General features: G+C 40.5%; 2 protein-coding genes across 3 annotated transcripts in view; both read right to left on the bottom strand.

Moving 5' to 3' along the window:
- Nucleotides 1-15,739, bottom strand: part of oxsr1b (oxidative stress responsive kinase 1b) — a 41,321-nt gene extending 25,582 nt beyond the window's left edge. Inside the window, exons 1-3 of one of the 2 annotated variants that reach the window (XM_086306344.1) lie at nt 15,192-15,739; nt 6,489-6,601; nt 153-261 (exon numbers count right to left, since the gene is read on the bottom strand). In XM_086306344.1, the coding sequence (XP_086162470.1) occupies nt 153-261; nt 6,489-6,601; nt 15,192-15,261 (292 nt within the window). In that variant the 5' untranslated portion in view covers nt 15,262-15,739. The remainder of the gene's footprint in view (nt 1-152; nt 262-6,488; nt 6,602-15,191) is intronic. The other variant, XM_086306343.1, reaches the window with a different exon arrangement.
- Nucleotides 15,740-16,054: 315 nt separating this feature from the next.
- On the bottom strand, nt 16,055-19,469 carry myd88 (MYD88 innate immune signal transduction adaptor). Its single transcript, XM_086306346.1, has 5 exons — nt 19,000-19,469; nt 18,460-18,591; nt 17,562-17,739; nt 16,922-17,013; nt 16,055-16,813 (listed from the first exon to the last, which is right to left on the bottom strand). Exons 1-5 carry the CDS (start codon nt 19,307-19,309, stop codon nt 16,659-16,661), a joined length of 867 nt encoding a protein of 288 aa, XP_086162472.1. The 5' UTR covers nt 19,310-19,469; the 3' UTR covers nt 16,055-16,658.
- Nucleotides 19,470-19,527: the final 58 nt, after the last annotated feature.

Here is a 19,527-nt window from a genome sequence, read left to right as displayed (position 1 = left end):
TGGGCAGGACAAACAAATGGATCCTTTGCATCTTCCTCTCAGACAGTAATTTCTTTCTAGAACAAGATTACATATAATTGCCCGAGGGGAATCAAAATATTTAAATTGATAGGTGTTGACAGATTATAAATAAGGGGGGGAGCATCACTTACCGCCACTGAGCAGCTTCATAACCAGCCACAGCTCATCCTTTACCACAAAGGAGGTGTAATAAGACACAATGTTGGGGTGGTGGCACTGGCTCATGGCCTGAATCTCTTTCTGTTAAAGGAAGAAAAATGAAATATATGTTAATCTGCTAACACACACACACACACACACACACACACACACACACACACACACACACACACACACACACACACACACACACACACACACACACACACACACACACACACACACACTTCATTAAAATGGCTTGAAATTTTCAGAGCCAAAAGGTTCTATACCGATGATTTGAAGAGCAAGAAAAACATTTTTAGAGCTCTTAACAGAGTTGTCGGCTCTAAGATGAGCTATCATAAGACTCAATACATCTTACTTGTGATTTCATCTCAAAACCAAAACAAATAGAGCCTAATAGCTAATTATAATAACTTCACTTCATCCAAAAAGGATGAGAAAAGCTTGAACAGTCACGACAAATACATTGATGCTGCTGCTATTCTTTCAATTTAGCGTGATCCTTAAAATTTTAATGATGTCAGTATTCACAAGAGACACAGGCACAGTCAGTGTAATGCACATCCCTGCAAAGATTAAAAACAAAAGACAACGCAGTCTGTACTCAGCCTTTTATACAGCTTTAAAGCTGTGTGTGTGTGTGTGTGTGTGTGTGTGTGTGTGTGTGTGTGTGTGTGTGTGTGTGTGTGTGTGTGTGTGTGTGTGTGTGTGTAAAGAAGGGAGCTGAGGTAATGCTGGCACAGAGGTCTAATCCATCACTTCAGCACCAGTCCCAAATTCATTCGAGGACAGACAAGCTTCCTCAGAGGAATAAAATCTGTCCGACTTTGCGGGTGGAACCACTGATTCACGCAGGTTTTGAAGGCTCGGCAAGTGAATGAACCTGTAGCTGCAGAGCCACCGCAACTTATTTCTTATTAACCACTCGAGCAGAAGAGTGTCAGGAGACCACCAACCACTTTTAAAATCCTTTTAGTTTTAAGTTAAATAGTGCCAAAATGATCAGCTGCCAGTTGTTCATCTGTTGATATCGGCTTTCACAACAGCTGATAAAGGCAAGAGAAACACCATTCAACCCTGGTATGAGTGTTGAGTAAATAATAAAAATTACAAAAAGTTTGGTTTGTGTCCAAAAAAGAAATAAAAAGAAATTTAAGCATTTTATATTATATTATATTTTTAATTTGGTTGGTTTATCAAGCGACAGCTCAAACCTTTGCTAAAGTTTCTGTACTGTGTGCAAAATGGAAGACAACCCTCAGTTTTAACTTAATATTATAGTCTTTGAGTATTACAAAGTTAAAGCCCATCATTAAAGCAGAGGTTTGTGACACGGCTTGATAATAAAGTAAGTAAGTAAAATAATTCCGTTGTTGTGTGCAAACAGAAATAATGTATGCTTTCTGCAGAACGCTGAATAGCCACGTTGAAGGAAAAAAACCCTTGGTGATTGGCTAATAATTTTGATTCAGAATAGACACCATTTCATCTGAACATATAGTATAAACAAGTATAAACATATTATTAGTATAAATATACTGTTGATACAAAAGGTGCAAACAACGTTTTAAGATGATTTGGGGTTTTATCAAAAATTACGACATTAGGGTATTGGGTTGATAGGTTGCTCCCCCCCTCGTAAGGTGCTTAAAGGAGAAGCCTTAACACTCAAGCTAAGGTATCAATCAATAGATGCCTGTGAGCCAAAGAGTAAGCAATCAAAGTCAAATATTCAATCAGCATAAATGCTTAGCTACACAATGTGCATTAGCAGCAGCAAGCATCTGCTGCAGAGTCATCACTATTGACTCTGGGTCCTTCAGTTAGTGCCTAAGAATTGCTGGGGTTGGTGAGCGATGCCGTGTTGTCCTTAGAAGTCAAAAAGAGGGTTAAGAAGGTGAAGTGACATAATAATAAGGGAGTCTACAGGCGTGCATCAAAGTGACTGGACCACAAAAATTATGTTATGTTTAAATGCACACAGAGTGTAAAGGGTAGTAGTACCCAAGTTTCCCAGAAAATAAATAAATAAACAAGGAAAAAAGACACTGAGAAACCTCACAGATGTTTTGAGTTTACTAACCAACAGGTGAGCCCACATACCCACACTTGGCTTCTTAAACTAAGTTATATTTGATCATCAAGCAGCTGAATAAATTTAAGTCTGTCAATGAAAGTGAACCATGCGAGTCGGCTTCCCCATCAGGGTGAGACAGGCTCTCCCTCCCTCTTCTTTGCTCTGTGGACCAGGCAGGGTAACCCCAGCAGAGAAAAACAATGAGATAACAGGGGATATATGGTACTCGGGCAGTTGGCAGTTCTCATCTTTTCCAGCAGACGATGTGAGAAAGGGAGACTCTTTGTTGTGAGGATTAGGTGGCTGTAAACCCATTCTGCAGCAATGATCCTGGAAATGCTCTCATGACACAAAACACAATTTTTATATTTTTAACTGTGCAACCTTCAATACTTGATGCTCACTCGTTGTGTTTTGTCTTAAAAGTAGTTCAAGTATCTTCCAAATACTTTACCTGCATAAACTACAATGTCCTTGACTTTGTACTTTATGCAACAGGTGAAATTCTTCTTCAATCCTCTTAATAAAAGGAACTTGGTCAAAACATTAAACCTAAATTGAGCAATGTAGTCACTGTGCTAACCATTAACTGTTGTCAGACATTTTTTTTGATAGACCTCATTGTCATCCACATGTTCTATATGCTTTCTGTTGAGGGATTACTGAAGCTGAAATCATAAAAATTGCAAAACTACTTCCTCCAACCAGTCTTTCCCCTGGCCTTTGTTGGGTGTTACGATGACTTCATGCCAGCGCATAGAGCCGTTTCATTCAGTGCATCTAACCTGCAAAGCACACAGCTGACACACCTCTGCACAACAAATAAGTTCACCTGGACCAGATTACAATTATAATTTTAATATCTAAGCCATTGAAGAAATTAGAAGAAGCACCTTCGGTATCCTAAATAGGACAAAATGTCGAATCAACTACACTAATGACCATCTGTGTGATATTCATAAGCTGCATGAGTATGTACATTAGCTTATATGTAATAAATGATTCATCTCCTCAGAGACCCCTCACTTCCTGGCTTAATGCTACTGACAGAATCCTGGTGCCACTGCAAAAACTGTCATCTTTACTGTCATTGTTTGATTGGCTACTGTTCACGGGTTGGGTAGCGTTATGCTTAAATGATTACAGTTAAACAAAAAGCTCAGGGTCAGAGCTTGGGCAGCACAGCGGCATGTCTTGGTAAAATGTGGGCGGGGAAAAAATAAATAGCGTTTTGTGTATATATGTGTATGAAACATCCAGAGAGGCAGCAGAGGACAGAAGCTGCAGGCTTGTAAATGACACCAAAACACACTTAGTCACTCTGTTTTTATTACATAATTATTTTGGTACAAACATTAACCTGGTAGTGTGGCACTGTGTTGGGATTTACTCACTTAACAGAAAATTCGCCTGCATTTGTCCTTAATTTTGAACACGACATGCGCTCTTCAACACTACAGAAAGATTATATTATGACAACAACAAAAATTCTCATATTTCAGGTTTGTTTTTCCTTTTAAAATCTTTCAATAAGAGACTGCCCGGGGTCTTTCCCTGACTCACAATGGGCCTCCGGGAGGTACAACTGCTCTGCATGTAGTTAAGGTTATCTTACACCCACTGGCTACTTCATTACCTCGGCCATATTGACATGATAGCATCACACTGTTGCTGTAGACTTCTTGGCTACAGAGCCATGATGTGAATCTCCTGTTCCACCACATCCCAAAGGTGCTCTGCTGCACTGAGGTCTGGTGACTGCAGAGGCCATTTGAATACAGTGAACTCACTGCCATGTTCAAGAAAACAGTTTGAGATTATTTGAGCTTATCCTGTGGCACATTAGCACACTTGATGCAGCCATCAGAAAGTGGGTACACAAAGTATACCCACAAAGGCTTGGACATAGTTAGCTATAACACTTCTATTGATCACCAGGGTGGTCTTCTCCTGCTACAGCCCATTTCCAAGGTTTGCCATGTGTTGTGTTCAGAGATGCGCTGCTGCATACCTTGGTTGTAACAAGTGGTTATTCAAGTTGCTGCCGCCTTCCTATCAGGTCAAAGCAGAGTTGCATTGCTCTGAGTGGCTGATTACATATTTGCATTAACATGCAGTTGAACAGAGATCTTTTAAAGTGGCCAGTGAGTGCAAGTCTGCGTACTTTCCTGATATTTGTTAAACAAAAATGTATTTAATTCTTAATTAAATTAAGTCCAACTTGGCTAAAACAGTTTAATTTCAATACTGGTGATTTTCCTTTGACGGAAGAATAAAACTGCTGCTCTCCTTAACTGAAATTATACTGTTTATATATAGAGCAATAATAGCAGCGGTTGCCAATTACACATCATTTTTCTAAACCACGAGTGGGTAAAATAGGGAAGCAAAGATGCTCTTTAAAATGACCTTGTGACACAAGTGATGCAACATGAAAGGAAGTGACACCGACCTCGTCTCTCCATCTTGTGATGGGTCTAAAAATTTGCAATGACGCCAGGCTGATCACCAGCTTGTGCCTTCGAAATAAGTTTACATTTTCCAGGAAACAGAGTACCACTTCACGCCACTTAGATTTTCTCTATATAAGGAATGATCTATTCAGTATCTGCAGTATCCGATGGCCTTGAAACGGAGCAAAAAATAAATGAGCTATTGTCCCCAACTGAATACAGTGGTGGCTCACAAACTGGTGCCACAGAAACACACTGATGGCAGACACACAGAGAAGCCACTATAGAAGCAATGTTTACGTCATTATCAGCGACTCTGGACCTTACACACACGCACATTCACTGTGACTCGATGTCACTACAGCGTGCACACACAACTACTGCAAATCTAAGGCAAAATATACCAAAAATCAGTCTTTGTCATCTAGTTCTCAGAAATGGTTCAATTTAGACTGCTTGTTGTCAGAAATACCAATTTTTAATTTTTGGAATTTATATTTTTTAACACCTCTAAAATATCGATCACAGGTCGTAATGAGCAAAACGGAGTTTAAACATCTTTAAAAGCTGAAAACTCATCCACGCAGCATAAAATCAGCTACTACCTCAACAGGAAGACGTTCATCTCTTTAAAAGCAGTAACAATTATAAACTTCAGGGCCTTCTACATCTAGAGTGTAAAGGAAGAATTTCAAACGCTTGTTGCATCCTAATTTAAAGCAGCTCTTTCACAGAGTAAATCCTTTAACTGGGCACCCAGCTGGATGTGGAGCTAGGGGAGAAACTGTAGGCAGGAAATCCGATCTTGCTGTATTCCATGTGACTGCCTGCTCCGAGAATCCGGGAGCAACACTCCCCTGATTCATCCTCCAGAATTTCGAGGGCTAGCAGGGGGATAGGATCCTTTTCAGGTTGTATTGCAAGTGAGCTAACAGCAATCTCTTATCGTGATCTTCTATGCACACATATAGGTTTACACAATATTCATTTCCCACAGGTTTTTTTCCCCCCACAGAGTCTTGGATGAGTAGCAGAGCAGACTTCTGGTCTATACATCAGCTCATTTATCACCTGAAAGACCTGAAATCTGGAGTGTGTGTGCACGCTCTGTAAAAACATTACTGACAGTTAATACACAGTTTGGCCTAGATTGTGTCCAAGCCAAGTAGTGTGCTATTAAAAAGCCCTGCTTTGAAATAGGAGAACTGTCAGCAAACCATCTTCCTGTTATGAAGTGGGAAACAAAGGTAAAAAGAAGACAAATACATAAGCTGCGTGAGAAACTTCTTTTCATCAACAAAGCCAGAACAGGAGCCACGAGCAAGAATCCTATTTTTTTTCCTCCCCCCTCTCTGCAGAGGAACTTCATTAATCACTCTACCTTTCCCGTTAAAATCTGAACCACAAGTCATAAAGCAAATGTTCAGAGCGGCAGCAAACGATTGTATTGAAGGCTCCAATACAGCCCTGAGGAAGATGTCCCGTGGTGGTCTAATAGTTTCCTGGCAGTATAAGTGGAGTCCTCCTTCAGAGAACAATCAGAATAGTGTTTGAAGTGACAGGGATGATTGGAGGAGGGCTCGGAGAAAACGAGTAATGAAAAGCAGAGGTGGAACTAACTCCATCCACATGTACAGATCACAGAGACAAAGCCCTAAATGAAATCTTGTGCTGTAAGGGAGTAGCTGGCCTTTGATCACACATGAAAGGTAACAAGGTCACAAAAATGTTCAGTCTGACATACATTTAATTAGCAGTGTCATGTGTCTTACCAGGAGTTCGTCCATGCTGGTCTGGCACTTCTCCAGGTTGATGCGTTTAATAGCCACCTTCTCCTTGCGTGGTATACAGTAGGCTGCTTGAACCACAGCTGTGGCCCCACTCCCTGAAACGCACAAGAAAACAAGTTATTAATACCTTGATCGGTCATTCTTTCAAAGGTGGGTCATAGTTCATCTCCCCGGCAATGTTTTTCAGCCTCTCCCGACGGATGGTGGCGTTTTCCAAAAGTTATATGTGCCCTGAAAACTTCCAACAGAAGACATCAAAGAGAAATCCTAATCACCGTTTGATACACATCAGCCATCTCCTTTTTATTTTAAGCTCCTTCCAGATGTCTGAACTCTTTACCCCGACTCTAACGGTGATTCAAGCCACTCAGTGGAGGAAACTGTCCTATAGTAACTTTTATTTGGGATTTCATTGGTTTTGTGATTGATTTGTTTTTGTTTTTCTGTTATTGCTTCCTCAATGCACTGTCATACACAGGTTTTGATGTCTTTATCTTCTGTGTTAAGCACATAGAGTTTATATGTAATGAAATAACCGATATATATATCCATGACAGAGCCTTCACCGCCTGAGGACGAACCAAAAATGTGGCTCCATCACTCCATTAGACTCGCTGTCTCTGATTTTCAGTCCAGTTCTTATGTAATTTGGCAAACCTCAGCCTTTTCTCCATTACATTTCCTTAATAATGGCTTCTTGACTTCCACCCATCCACTGAGACCATTTCTGATGAGGCTTTTAATGCTGTTTTATGCTCGTCAAACTGTTATCTTTGGCATTTTTTCATAGATTAACTAAAGAAATAAGCCGTTTTTGTGACAGGCTGCTAGTAACAAAGCGTCTAAAGATAGTTTAAATTGGTTCTTGGTGAAGTTGTCCGTTACGTGTAAACACTGGTTAATCCTTTGAGTTAGGTGACTTTTTAATGGTTAAATTACTCACAGTAGAGTATTAATTATCTTTATCATTTATTTATTGTTTTTATATAAAGTATAAAGATATAAAGACTGGACCGAAAATGAACTACTGCTGAAGACCACTTTGAAAACTACAAGAAAATCTGGTTCCTTGGAAGCAAAATAAAAAGAAATAGAACGGTGGCTCAAGCCTTTTGCACAGCACATCCAAAATTCACGGCTACCGCAGGATAATAAACATAACTTTTATCTGTTACCTCAAATTCCTTCAGAGTTCAAGAAGGTTAAACCGTGTTATACTCCGACATGTCATCCAAATTCTCTTTGGTACGGCTTAACTGTTTTTTTCATCAATTATGAATCCGCTCATGCAGATCCTCTCTCATGAAGCAGGCTTGATCGGAGCCAGTGACTGCTTGACCTTACATATCCTTAAGAGCTTCATCCCTGACAAGTCCCTTTTTTTCCTCTCCCTCTTTTTTTTTTTTAACATTGCTCTATTACTGAAGTGAAAAACCAGGGCTTACAGAGCAGAAACTCTAGCTGGCAATACACAACATTTTCAGTGTAATGCATACGTTAAACCCTTAAATCTGTTTAGCCTACTACTAATCTGATGCACAATAAAACAAAAAATGTAGATTGCAATCTGAATAAAGTTTATGGCAAATTAAACACAAGTGGGTGATCATTATCTTGAATAACATGATACTTTAGGACTAAAAGCATGTAAATGTTCCCCTGTATAGTGCGCAGTAATTTCACTGCCCCCTCACTGCTCTCATTTAGCACCAAGCACGCGCAAACAAGGTTGCTTCCACAAGATCTCTCGTGTATAAGTGACGCCTGCCAATGCAAGTAGCACATTCTCCTCTTGCAACAGGCTTTGGTAAGTGAAGGAGTTAGTGGTGAGTTGGCCCACTCCCCCAGTATGCTTTTTCTAACCTCTAGTGCCCTCATATTAAGCTATGCCCAAATATTAACAAAGTCCTCATTGTTTGGAGTTTTCATTGAGACTGTTGTTTATAGAAGTTTAAAAAGGGGGCATATTACAGGAAAAAACCCAACTCTTTTCAAATTAAAAACTAATGCTCTCCCTAATGACATGACAGACATGAAGTTAACATAATCCAGCTGTTTTTGTTCAAGATATCTGCGTATTTTCAAGCTCTGTACAGGATAAAATGGCAAAATCTGTGTATCCCAATTTATCCTGTACAAGTTTCTGTCATAATTAATGTATCTGCCTTCTTCAAACCAACAACGCAAGGTGGAGCAAAGGATGTGGTGACTGAAAAGGACAAAAGAAAAAAGCGATTCCAGCTGATGACTACTTATCAAATTATTGCAACTCCAATAAAATGTTCCCATCAAATGTTAATCTGTTACCTGCAAACATTAGAAAGTTACAATATATGTTTTCTCTGTATTTTAAACAACAGTGGCACAGAGGAAATATTGCTAACTAAAAGTGCTTGTCCTCTCCCCACCTCTTTCGCTGCCACCCCTCCATCCCTCTACAGCAGCGCTCACTGATCTTGAATACACAAAATATGAAATCCTACTTCCTACAGGGTGGGTGCGATCTATTAATTGTAACCTCTTCATAATGTGCGGTTGTCCTTGCACAACTCTGCACCGTCCAAGTAATCATGGATCACTCCACCGTTGAACGCTGTAGGGGTGGCTGAACAGTGCTGTAAATGTATCCTCCAGCCCCTCCCGACCCCTCCACTCCCTGCACCAATACCAAACAAACCTCTGGAGGCTGGCCAGTGATGGGAGTTCAGCCCCTGGCAGAACCACAGAGAGACAGTTTCCCTGTACACAGTGGAGTGTAAATTCCTCCACACAAACAAATAGTGAGTCGTCAGGGGTGGCTGGACAGGCTGGAGAGCATGTGTGTGGAGAGCATGGAAAAGGGGAAGGCTGTTGGGTAAACAGCAGGCGCGGTCAAAGGGTACCAAGAGCCACCAGGACATGTAGTCCAATTTATCAGCTGCTATTTGCAACTCCCCCACCTTAGCACAAAGTTTCACAGAGCAGGCGTGTGTCTGCTACGTGTTCATTTAAAGGATTTTTAAATACCTCATCTTTTAGTTTCTAAAAAAAAACCCCATAAATTAAGTAAATATACTATGATGCACACAGAGGGAAATGCATTAGGTAAAAGCCAGCAAGCTAATAACAATTTGAGAAGAAGTCTGACCTTATTATGACTCACTGAATACAGCCAAGTCAAAAAAAGAAAAAATCCAGATCTTACAAAATAAGCCTCAGTCACATCACCGTCATTCTTACAGACAGCACATCATCACCAACCTTTCTCCCCGAATGAGAGAGAGCACACAAAAGAGCCATACTCACAAAAGGCAAGCACTGCAGTAGTGCCAGGGCTTTGAAGCATCTAATCTACTAAGCAGTCTGGCACAGATACAAAGGCTGCAGATATAAAGCAGTAGTTTTTCTTCTTCTTCTGTCCCCCCCCCTTTTTGTGCATTAATTAATAAATAAATGAATCAACTTTATTTACTGTCAAACCACATAAATGAAAACAAATACTTCAAAAGTTCTGGCTCAGATTTTTATTTTTTTTTCTATTTCCAGCAGCACAACAACAACAACAACAACAACGACATTTTGCTTGTTCTGGAAATTGATGGCAAAATTAAATTCATATATTAAGTTAATTCATTAGGCGAAATCAAATGAAGACGATCCAGCCGGCAGCTGAAAATGTGACATGTTGACATGGTGTTACGCTACCTTGGTTATTTCTATGCGTTTTCATACGCATATAGATTTAATAGAAATCAAGATTTTCAGGTGTTGTTTTTATCTTTTTGTCTGAACTGTAGCCAAAACATCTAAAGAAATGACTGTATGAACGCAGTTAGAGTGGGGATACTTCTTCCTGGTTTCCAGTAATTAAGATCTATAATTACCCAAGTGCTGAGTCAAGAGGAAGCATCCCTACAGATTTTGCATATACCAAAGGGTCCATTTACTGTCTGAAGCTGTCTGAGTCTTAATTACCATCAGAGGGAAGTTTAAGATCATTCATCACATTTAGTTTTAAAACACTGTATGTGCAACAACCCGCTTGCCTCCAAATAGCAAGTACAGCTGCATACAGCGTGAAAACAACTTGTGTAAGAGAAGCATCTTTGGAGAAGGAAAAAAAAGAAGAAGAAGAAAGTGTTTTCAGTAAGCATGTTTCCTCAAAACAAGTTGAGTTTGGCATGGCAGCATTATACTATAACCCTGTTATTTGTGAATGACACATCAAAGTTTATAGATTTTTTTTTTTTGGGGCAACAGCATTTACCATTTGAGTCTAAATACTGTAATGAGGGTTTAATGAGAGCCAACATACAGATCATGGGGTCAGAATTTTTGTAGTTTTGCCACTAAACAAACAATGGCCAATTGAAAAGCAGACTTTCAGCTTTAATTCGAGGGGTTTTTACAAATGTTTTGTTTTAACTGTTTAGGAATTACACCCATTTATATGTACAGTCCACCATTTTCAGAGGCACGACTAGTTTCGTGATTACCTGAGGCCCATTTCCTTAATATCTGAAGTGGATGCAAAGTGTTGAGTTTTATCTAATAGCCTTTCACTGCAATTTTAAATATGAAGCCCAAAGAGATGTCAATGTAAGTGAAGGAGGCCAGTCATTAGACTGAAAAATCATAATAAACTTATCAGACAGCAAAACCAGTGGCCAAGGCTTGAAAGAGCACAGAAGACAACTAAAGTGCATGATGACAGAATTATTTCCATGGTTAAGAAAAATAACTTCATAACGTCTAACAAAGTCAAGAACATGCTCAAGGAAGTAGGAGTAACATTGTCAAGGTCTAAATTCAAGTGATGGAATGTAAATACAGAGTGTTAAACAACAAGGTGCAAAGCACAGGTTACAGTCAAGGACAGATTAGACTTTGCCAGAAAACATCTTAAAGAGTTTGCACAGTCCTTAAAAAAGTCCAATTTAATCTTTGGACAGATGAAATGAAGGTTAACAATATAACTGGATGGGAAAAGTATCAAGAAGTAGAGAAACAGCTCACGATCTGAAGTATACCACATCATCTGTCAAACATAATGGAGGCAATGTTATGGCTCAGGCACGTATGGCTGGCAGTGGAACGGGTCGGTAGTGTTTATTGATGATGTGACTGCTCCCAAGAAGCAGCAGGATGAATTGCGAAGCATACAGGGCGACATTCTCAGCTCAAATGCTGCAAAATCGATCAGAAAGCACTTCACAGTGCAAAAGCGACCCGAGAGTTTCTCAGGGTAAAGAAACGAGCACGAGCAGGTCAGTCGCCTGATTTCAACCCAACAGAGCACTCTGCTCAGTTGTTAAATATACAACTGAATGTGGAAAGACCAAAAAACAAGCAGCAACTGAGGAAATGCAGCATTGGATGCCGTCCATGGTTTTTAGCCTTTGGGCAGTGATTGACTGCAAAGGATTTTCATCCAAGTATTAAAAGCAATTTTTAAACATACAATTATGTTATTCTGTCCATGAAAGTGCAAAAAGTCAATTCAAAATGTTTTCCAGATGGATGATGTTTTTGTGGTTTCTTATTCTCACCTGTACCTATGCGTTCTCTGTATACAAGTGCAAAATAGCACTTGTATACAATACACCCTAAAACTCGATGACATACAAAATAATCCAGCTTGTATGCAAGAATACTTTATGATGTCACGAAATAAGGCCTGAGTCAATGTCTCCCCTTTTCAGCTGTGGCCTGCAATGTGACAGCGGCTCTCTCACCATATCTTTCCTGCTCTCACCAGGCCATTTCAGTGCCTGACGTCAGTTGTCTTTTATTACATTTCTTCTGCATACCTGGCTGACATTCCACAAGTTATTCAAAGGTACAACGAGAAATGTCACACATGACTAGAAACTGCACCGGTCCAGCACTTACAGCCTTTTAGTGCATATTCCTCTTCCATGTTCATCTTCCAGCTTGAACTACTTTAAAAACTAAATCTTAAAGCCTTAAAATGGCATTAAATTACAGATATCTTAGCCTGAGGTTGGATCCTGTTGTGGTATCTACTGAAGGTTTTTTTAAAGCCATCTAAGGGACAGAGCAAGCATTAGGGAGGAAACATGGTTGCTGGTGGATACAAACACTGGAAGCAGAAAGTTTCCAGTCTAGATTTGCCAACATGAATGATCCAAATTATGATCCAGGATCGGAGAGAGAGCTGTATTATTTTCCTATGGACCATGTCCAGTATGATCCAATCCTTAACAGAGGGAGAGAGTGGGTGTGAACCATGTAATCGCAAGTCCTCTTTCCCCAGGGAAGTTACAGAAAACAATAGCTTCGATGGGCACGCTGTGTATACAGAGCCATCCTCGACGCAGGAGCCTCTCAGCCGAGCAGAGAGCTGTGCAGCATCTCCATGAAAAGAGACCATTTATACAGTATCTATGCAACACTTTCTGCTAGGATGAGGACTAGAGGAGGGTTCAGAGGGGAGCCGGGCTTGCTCCTGCTCTTATCTGCAGTAGTAATTTAGCTCCACTAATGAATACCTGAGCGCTACAAACTAAAGAAAAGCCAAGCCAATTGGTCCGTCTATTGAAAGTCCATCAGCAGCGAAGAAGTCAGCGTCTATTTTATTAAATTAAAAAGAAAGTGAGATGAGGTTCTTAAAGAAAAAGGCCTGTGATTTTCCATTTTCAACCTTGTAATTGCAATAGCAAGTCGCTTTGGTTTTGTCTCAAAACAAACAACCTTAAGATTTAAGTTGGTGTCATGAGGATTTTTCTGTATTTCCTGCCTGACGTTTTATGAAACAAATGATAAAGAAGACACTCAGCAAGTTATTTCACAATGACATGAAAACGTATATGTAACTCCCGAGGGCAAGACTGTGTGACTTTGCTTTAATGTGATTCCCACTTGTGCTAAGAACATAAGAAGTCTTTAAGAGCGTAATCGTGGACTAAAGAAGAACATACAAGCTTTGAGAATAGAAAGGGAAATTTAGCTTTTTTAAAAGAAACCAATAGCTCTTCTCATGGTTGGTCTCAAGAGAGGAAATTGCAGCATCTTAGATCTTTCCTTCAACTTTTAAAAGAGAAAGAGAGAGAGAGGGGACTGTAATTTTGAAGCTGAGGAGGAACAGGAATATTCTTGTTTAAAGTGTGAGCCCGAGGATGCAGCCTCACACGGATGGTTATCTCCTTAAACTCGATGACATGCAAAGTAAACCAGCATGTTCAGATTTAAGGGGCACAACCTGAAAATAATCTGAGGGGACAAAACTAAGGCTCACTGTACAACCGCTTTCTGAGGCCAAGTTAATAATCGGTTCAACAATGAAACAGTCTCACTAGTTTCAAACTTTTGTGAGCAATTTTGTGTTAAAAACACTTCATAGGAAAATACAGCAGAGCTGATTGCTGTACAAGAAGGGCTTTATCTTTGTGGGCATGCCAAATTTCAGGGCGTTATCTTGCGTGGTGACCCGGTACAAATTTTCCAAGAAACTGGAGAGGGCACAACTGGGTCAAAGTTAATTTCAGCTCTTTTAAAAATACACAAAAGGGTGCTTTAGGGCTTGTAAAATTGACCCTCTGTAAACATACAGATTGCCTGTAGAGGAAGCATGCACTGCCTGGGCAAAAGTGAACCAGAGGCACAAATGAACCAGTCTGGGGGAACAATACTTTGCTTATATTCTTCACACTCTTCTCCTCACCTTCTCCCTTTGAGATTTTTTTTTTTTTTTTTTAAACAAAGCCAGCCCAAAGGTAGGACAGGTCATCTATTTGTGGGGCTGGACTTTTCATAACTACACAAGTGAAAGCTCCTCATTAAGTCATCCTCTTAACGCTGCAAGGAAAGGTGAAACAAGCCTCCAGGAATTTTTTTTTTTTAAACTTTAGAATAGTATCAGAGGAACAAGAGCAAATATTAAAAGATTATTGCTTATGTTAGCCATGAGATTAGTATTGTGAAGCCCTCTAATACTGATTGGTCCTCAGTAAACGCTCTTGCAGTGAATTGACCCAACTTTGAGGACTACAGCCTGCAAATTCTGCCCTGTCATCATTATTATTATTTTATGTATTTTTTTTTTTTTTTTTTTTGAGGAGGGGGGCTTTTAGCTCCTGTGTTTAGTGTATTACAAAATGAGATAGGAGTGAATAATAACACAGTGGGTTTAAGTTTTAGCCTAGCTACAGTATCTTTACATGGGTTACTTTTAGTTGCCCCACCCCCTCCAAAAAATAACTTTGTCACTTCTATTAAAAAAGAAATAAATAAATCCTGCAGGTTAAATGTGACACAATTAATACTATTGCTATCCACAGATACGGCGTCCTCTAGCTAAAGTCCATTTATGAAAGTATCAAGCTAGCTGTTCACATGTATGAAGAGCTGCTCAATGAAAGCAGTTATTTTCCAGAACGTAGACTATAACGTTATTAACGTTCGTTTACGACTTCGTCATAGCCCCAGCGGACGGGGTCATCGCTCTCGGGGGAGGCATTCCTCTGACTGCCCAAGTCACAACACCGCCCGGCTAGAATTGGCCAATTTACCAAAGGCGAAGAACTCAACGCAGCTCAGGAGAAGGAGGATGCCTTCTTTCTGTTCGGTTAACATCTGAATGGTACGAGCTTGTGTTCATCGTCCTAACCCCTGCGTTCAGAGAGAGCTCACGGGGAAATTCAAACTGACGGTTTACACGTAGCTAACAAGCTAAGGATCACATACCAATCACCTCGTGTAGCTCGTAATCATCTTTGTTGATGGACCAGGGTTGGGAGCTCAGGTCCTCCGACATGGCTGAGGGATCCGCTGGGGCAGGACTCTCTGTGTGTAGAAAGGTGGTGAATCCAAAAAGCGGGCGTAAAAATTAGTCAAAGTAATCCAAACAGGACTAACAAGAGCGACACTTCCCCTTCTTTGCGAATCCTGCAGCACTCCTGTCATTCCCAAAGTTTGACACTAGCCTAGCAGCCCCGCCTACCGCATTCCTACTGAGAAAATGTGACCCTTCCTGGCGGACATATTGAGTGTGGCACACTATCGACGCTGAGTGCTGCGGTTCGGAAAACTGCCGAAACAAGCCGAGTGCTTCCGCCACACTTTTAATGGCGGATCCCACGCGACATCGCCCCAGAGTGTGCCCTTACAGGTTTAGGTTCAACTTATTACCTCAATATAAACCACTTCTTTTCCACTAAAATTAGCACATTATGCTTCTACTGATTCATCATATAATATAGTTTGAATGGCGTACAATGTGAAAACATCAAACCACCAAGCTAGGCAACTGAAACACCTGACAGGGAAAAGTCAGGGATTAACATTCTCAAAGAGCAGTCTGTGAGAGGAGGCATGTTTCGCCAGCAAGAGCCTGCCTCTGATTGGACAGAACCACGTATACTGCTTTCTGATTGGGTGTTCGTGCGTTTACTGTAAAGCGTAGACCACAGTTTTCCTTACCGCATTAAATTAGAGACCTCTGGTGGTTTATTTTATACCATACAGGATTTGCACAGTCGCAACAAATGCAGGGAAACTAAAGGTATATTTAATTTTATAGTTCCATATTATTAATTTTTTATTTAAAAAAAACAAACAAACAAAGACTTTGAATAATACACCACGTTAACTTTATTCGTTTATTTAAAAAAACAACATTATTTTAATTGGTCTAAAAAGAGCATTTTAAAAACACAAACTCAAAAGTAGAGATCCCACAGTAACAGAATTGCTGCACAAAAAGGCAGGTGTCAGCTGTCAGTAGAACTGAACTTGTGAAAGTATCAGAGCCAAAACAGTTCTTCCTCTTTAAGCTTCAATTTCATGAACAAGTTTGCTCAAAAGAGGAAGTGGCAAAAGAATGTACCCTTCTTTTCAATGCAACACACATAAAACACAAAATAGGGCCACACAAAACCCCTGTTAGAAGAGGAAATCTCATAATATGATAATGACTCTGTGCACTGAGAACTTTGCTGGCGTTGGATACTACTGTCCAGTCTCACTTTCATAATGACAGTGTGCAGGAATCTGTATTGTCTCCAAAGGAAGTGCAATTTGAAGCAGTAAAATATATACATACAGTGTAATCATGAGATTCCTCCAATGTTGCATTTGGCCACTGTCCAACATAATCTTTTAATGGAATAACAAAAAGGCACTTTGAAATATGATTAACCACCTGCTCCACAGTTATGGCAGCGACAGAGCTTTGGCAAGCCGAGTCCAGAACCAGGCCTGCGTGCAAGGCCGGGTGTAGTCACAAATGGTGAGGAAGCGTAAAATGCTGGGGAAGGGCTTTGTCATCGGCTTGTAGATCACTGGAATGAGGCGTTTACTTCGAGCTCCTGAAATAGAAAAAAAAGAATATAAATGATTAAGCTGCACGCATAAGCCAGAAAAATTAAAACAGGGTTGTTTAATATAAAATATTTATATATGTGTGTGTGCATTACCAGGACAAAGGCTGAGAGCAAACTTGGTCTGAAAGTCACAGGCATCGCTGTCGAGATATTCATCAGAAATCACCACCACCATCCGTTTACACCTGCGTGCAAGGTCACATGTTATAGTCAGTTGCAAAAACTGTGAGAGCAAGAAAACAGAGATTTCAGGAAACATGACTGGCTGAGAATTGGATTTCTTCTGTCAGGTGACTTTCAATATCTGAATTTCAGATGAAACTGACGTTAGTTATGTCTAGCTTTCTAAACCATCTCTGAACTTTCCATTTCTACATTTTATCGACACACACAGGCACGAATACACAGATTATTAACCAAACGGCAAACAAGTCTGAACCACATCCTGCGCTAGTGCATGCTTGATGGCTGCGCCTGTTGGAATTCGTGTTGCATCTGACTAACAAATGCAAAATTGAATTGCAAAAAAAACAAAAAAAAAACAAACAAACTGTAAATCAGTATCATGTAAACTGCTTTTTTTGGACCATAATGACCTACTTGGAGTTTCAGACTCACACCTGGCCCCATAACGTTATTCGCTTAATCACTTTTTCAAGTTAAAATTAGAACAAAACAAAAAAACTGAAAAGACCAAACAAAAACCAGGTTAGTAAATGTGTCAGTGTCCCACCTCTTCTCGATGAGTTCACTAGTGATGGTCCACACGCAGGAGCCCGGGAGGACGTCTCTGTCGAACACACACAGTTTCAGCTTGTAGTCCGTCTGCTCCAGCTCACGGATCATTTCGTGGACGAACGCAAAGTCTCTCTGGCAGTAGCAGATGAAGGCATCAAACATCTCGGGAACCCCTGGATTCAAAACATCTCGATTCAACTCAATGGTTAAAGTTTCACACAAACACACACACAGAGGGCCATTAATCAGAAACTGACATCACTGACACAACATAAAACTCCTAGAGCGAAGTACATAAGAATAATAAGAAAACCACAAGGCTGCGGAGGAAACAGGAGCAGCGAGGCCGTGTAGCAGTGCACGATTAGTGCTTCAGATAAATGGTCAGATGAAGAGACAAGTAGGAGTGTTTTTTCCCCTGTGATAGTTTACCACAGAAAACACCCAAAAAAACAAACAGCTACAAAGTCTCGAAGTTTCGAATATATAACAGATGAGTCTGTGCTGTTTATTAAGGAAAAAAACTATAATAAGTTGATATTAATAAGTATTGTGAATTTCGAAGGAAGCCTACATTTACAAAGTGAAGGAAATCATTATGCAAACACAGTTATGTAGCTGGTTAAGCTGCAATCAGTTAAAACTAATGCATATAGGGCTGCAGAACTTAACCATATCAGCCAAATGTAGCAAAGAGAGCTTTTCAGTGACAGTGGCAGTAATACTGCACCGATGCTGAAGATGAGCAGATTAGAGGACATGTGCTGAGTCATTTACGCTGTCTTTGAAGCGCTATTGTTAATGCTAATGGGAGGTTCTTTATAAAATATTTCGACATAATGTGAGCATATGTGTATGCATATATATTATTGTAAGTTCATACAAATGCTCACCTTCAGGGTCATCATCCACAGTGATCCCAGACCTCTCAGGGGTGCGAGGGACACAGCTGTCGACCTCAGGAACCTGGAGCGGGGGTTCAGCTTTCTTTTTAAGATTCTCACAGTACTTCCGGACATCCTCATCTGGGAACAAAACGGCGCAAAACGGCACACATGAGCGCAAACATGCAGTCAGTTCAGGGAGATGCCTTGGGAATGTAGGTACAAACGCAGCAGACTCCATGTGATGGACATATAGCTGTGTTTAAACTCGGTTATTACACTAACGCTTACGCATTTGGGCAAATATTGCGAAAGACACTCTCTTAGTCACGAGTGTAAGATCTATTTAAGCAACATTGGAATTCATTGTTAATAATTTCCTGAACCAGGCGACAGGGGCAAGGTGGGGTACAAAAGCAAGCATGCATTAAGAATAAGCAGAAGTTATGACCGGTCCTAATCAATGCAAAAAAAAAAATCAATCCTAATCGACGACAGGCATTTATTTATTAAAGACAAGTGGATCTAAGTGGAATGGCAGTAACGCACTTATCAGTGGTCGCAGATCCTCCACGATGTCTTCTCTGTCCAGCTCCGAGAGCATTGACAACAACTTCCCCACTGACGTGTCTGTGCTCCGGGCCTGCCAGTCCTCCAGAACCGTACAGGTTGGGTTTTTGGACACTTCGTAGTTCTTTATTTCCAGGTAGTTGAAGCCCATGGCCTCTGCGAGCGCCATCCAGTCCGCTGCTACCGTGTGCTTGGGGTTCAGATAAAGTCCCAGCTTTTTCCTCACGCCCATGTTTAGCGCAACGAGAGGAATCTTCTCCAAGTCAACTTTCGAGTCGGCGCAAGCCATGTTCCAAAAGTTTCCGGTTAAGTTAACGGAGTTTTTTGTATAAGTAAGAAAGACTAAACATTATAAAGATAGACGTGATTGAAATGCTGTGTTGTGTCGGAAGTCTACAACACAACCTACCTGAGGAAGTGAAGTCTTTGCGCCGGAGTGCGTCACAGACGGGGGGAGGAGATGTGTTATGTACCAAGTGGAGCTAACAACCCAAAGTGCGATTCTTT

The sequence above is a fragment of the Aulonocara sp. 'chitande type north' Nkhata Bay genome, linkage group LG9, assembly GCF_057382095.1.
Source record: "Aulonocara sp. 'chitande type north' Nkhata Bay isolate Kocher_YH1m ecotype deep benthic linkage group LG9, A_spYH_male_GT1.1, whole genome shotgun sequence".
In the NCBI taxonomy this organism is placed as follows: domain Eukaryota; kingdom Metazoa; phylum Chordata; class Actinopteri; order Cichliformes; family Cichlidae; genus Aulonocara; species Aulonocara sp. 'chitande type north' Nkhata Bay.
The sequence above is the reverse complement of the archived record's forward strand: the minus strand, read 5'-3'. Positions and strand labels throughout refer to the sequence as shown.

Bases quoted from the DNA above. Each gene is read 5' to 3' on its own strand.
- myd88 (XM_086306346.1), bottom strand. From the start codon at position 19,309: ATGGCTTGCGCCGACTCGAAAGTTGACTTGGAGAAGATTCCTCTCGTT. The intron at 17,740-18,459 runs GTGAGCATTTGT...TTTTGAATCCAG, and splicing joins TGTGGATGATGACCCTGAAG to GGGTTCCCGAGATGTTTGAT. The intron at 17,014-17,561 runs GTGGGACACTGA...CCTTGCACGCAG, and splicing joins AGTGAACTCATCGAGAAGAG to GTGTAAACGGATGGTGGTGG.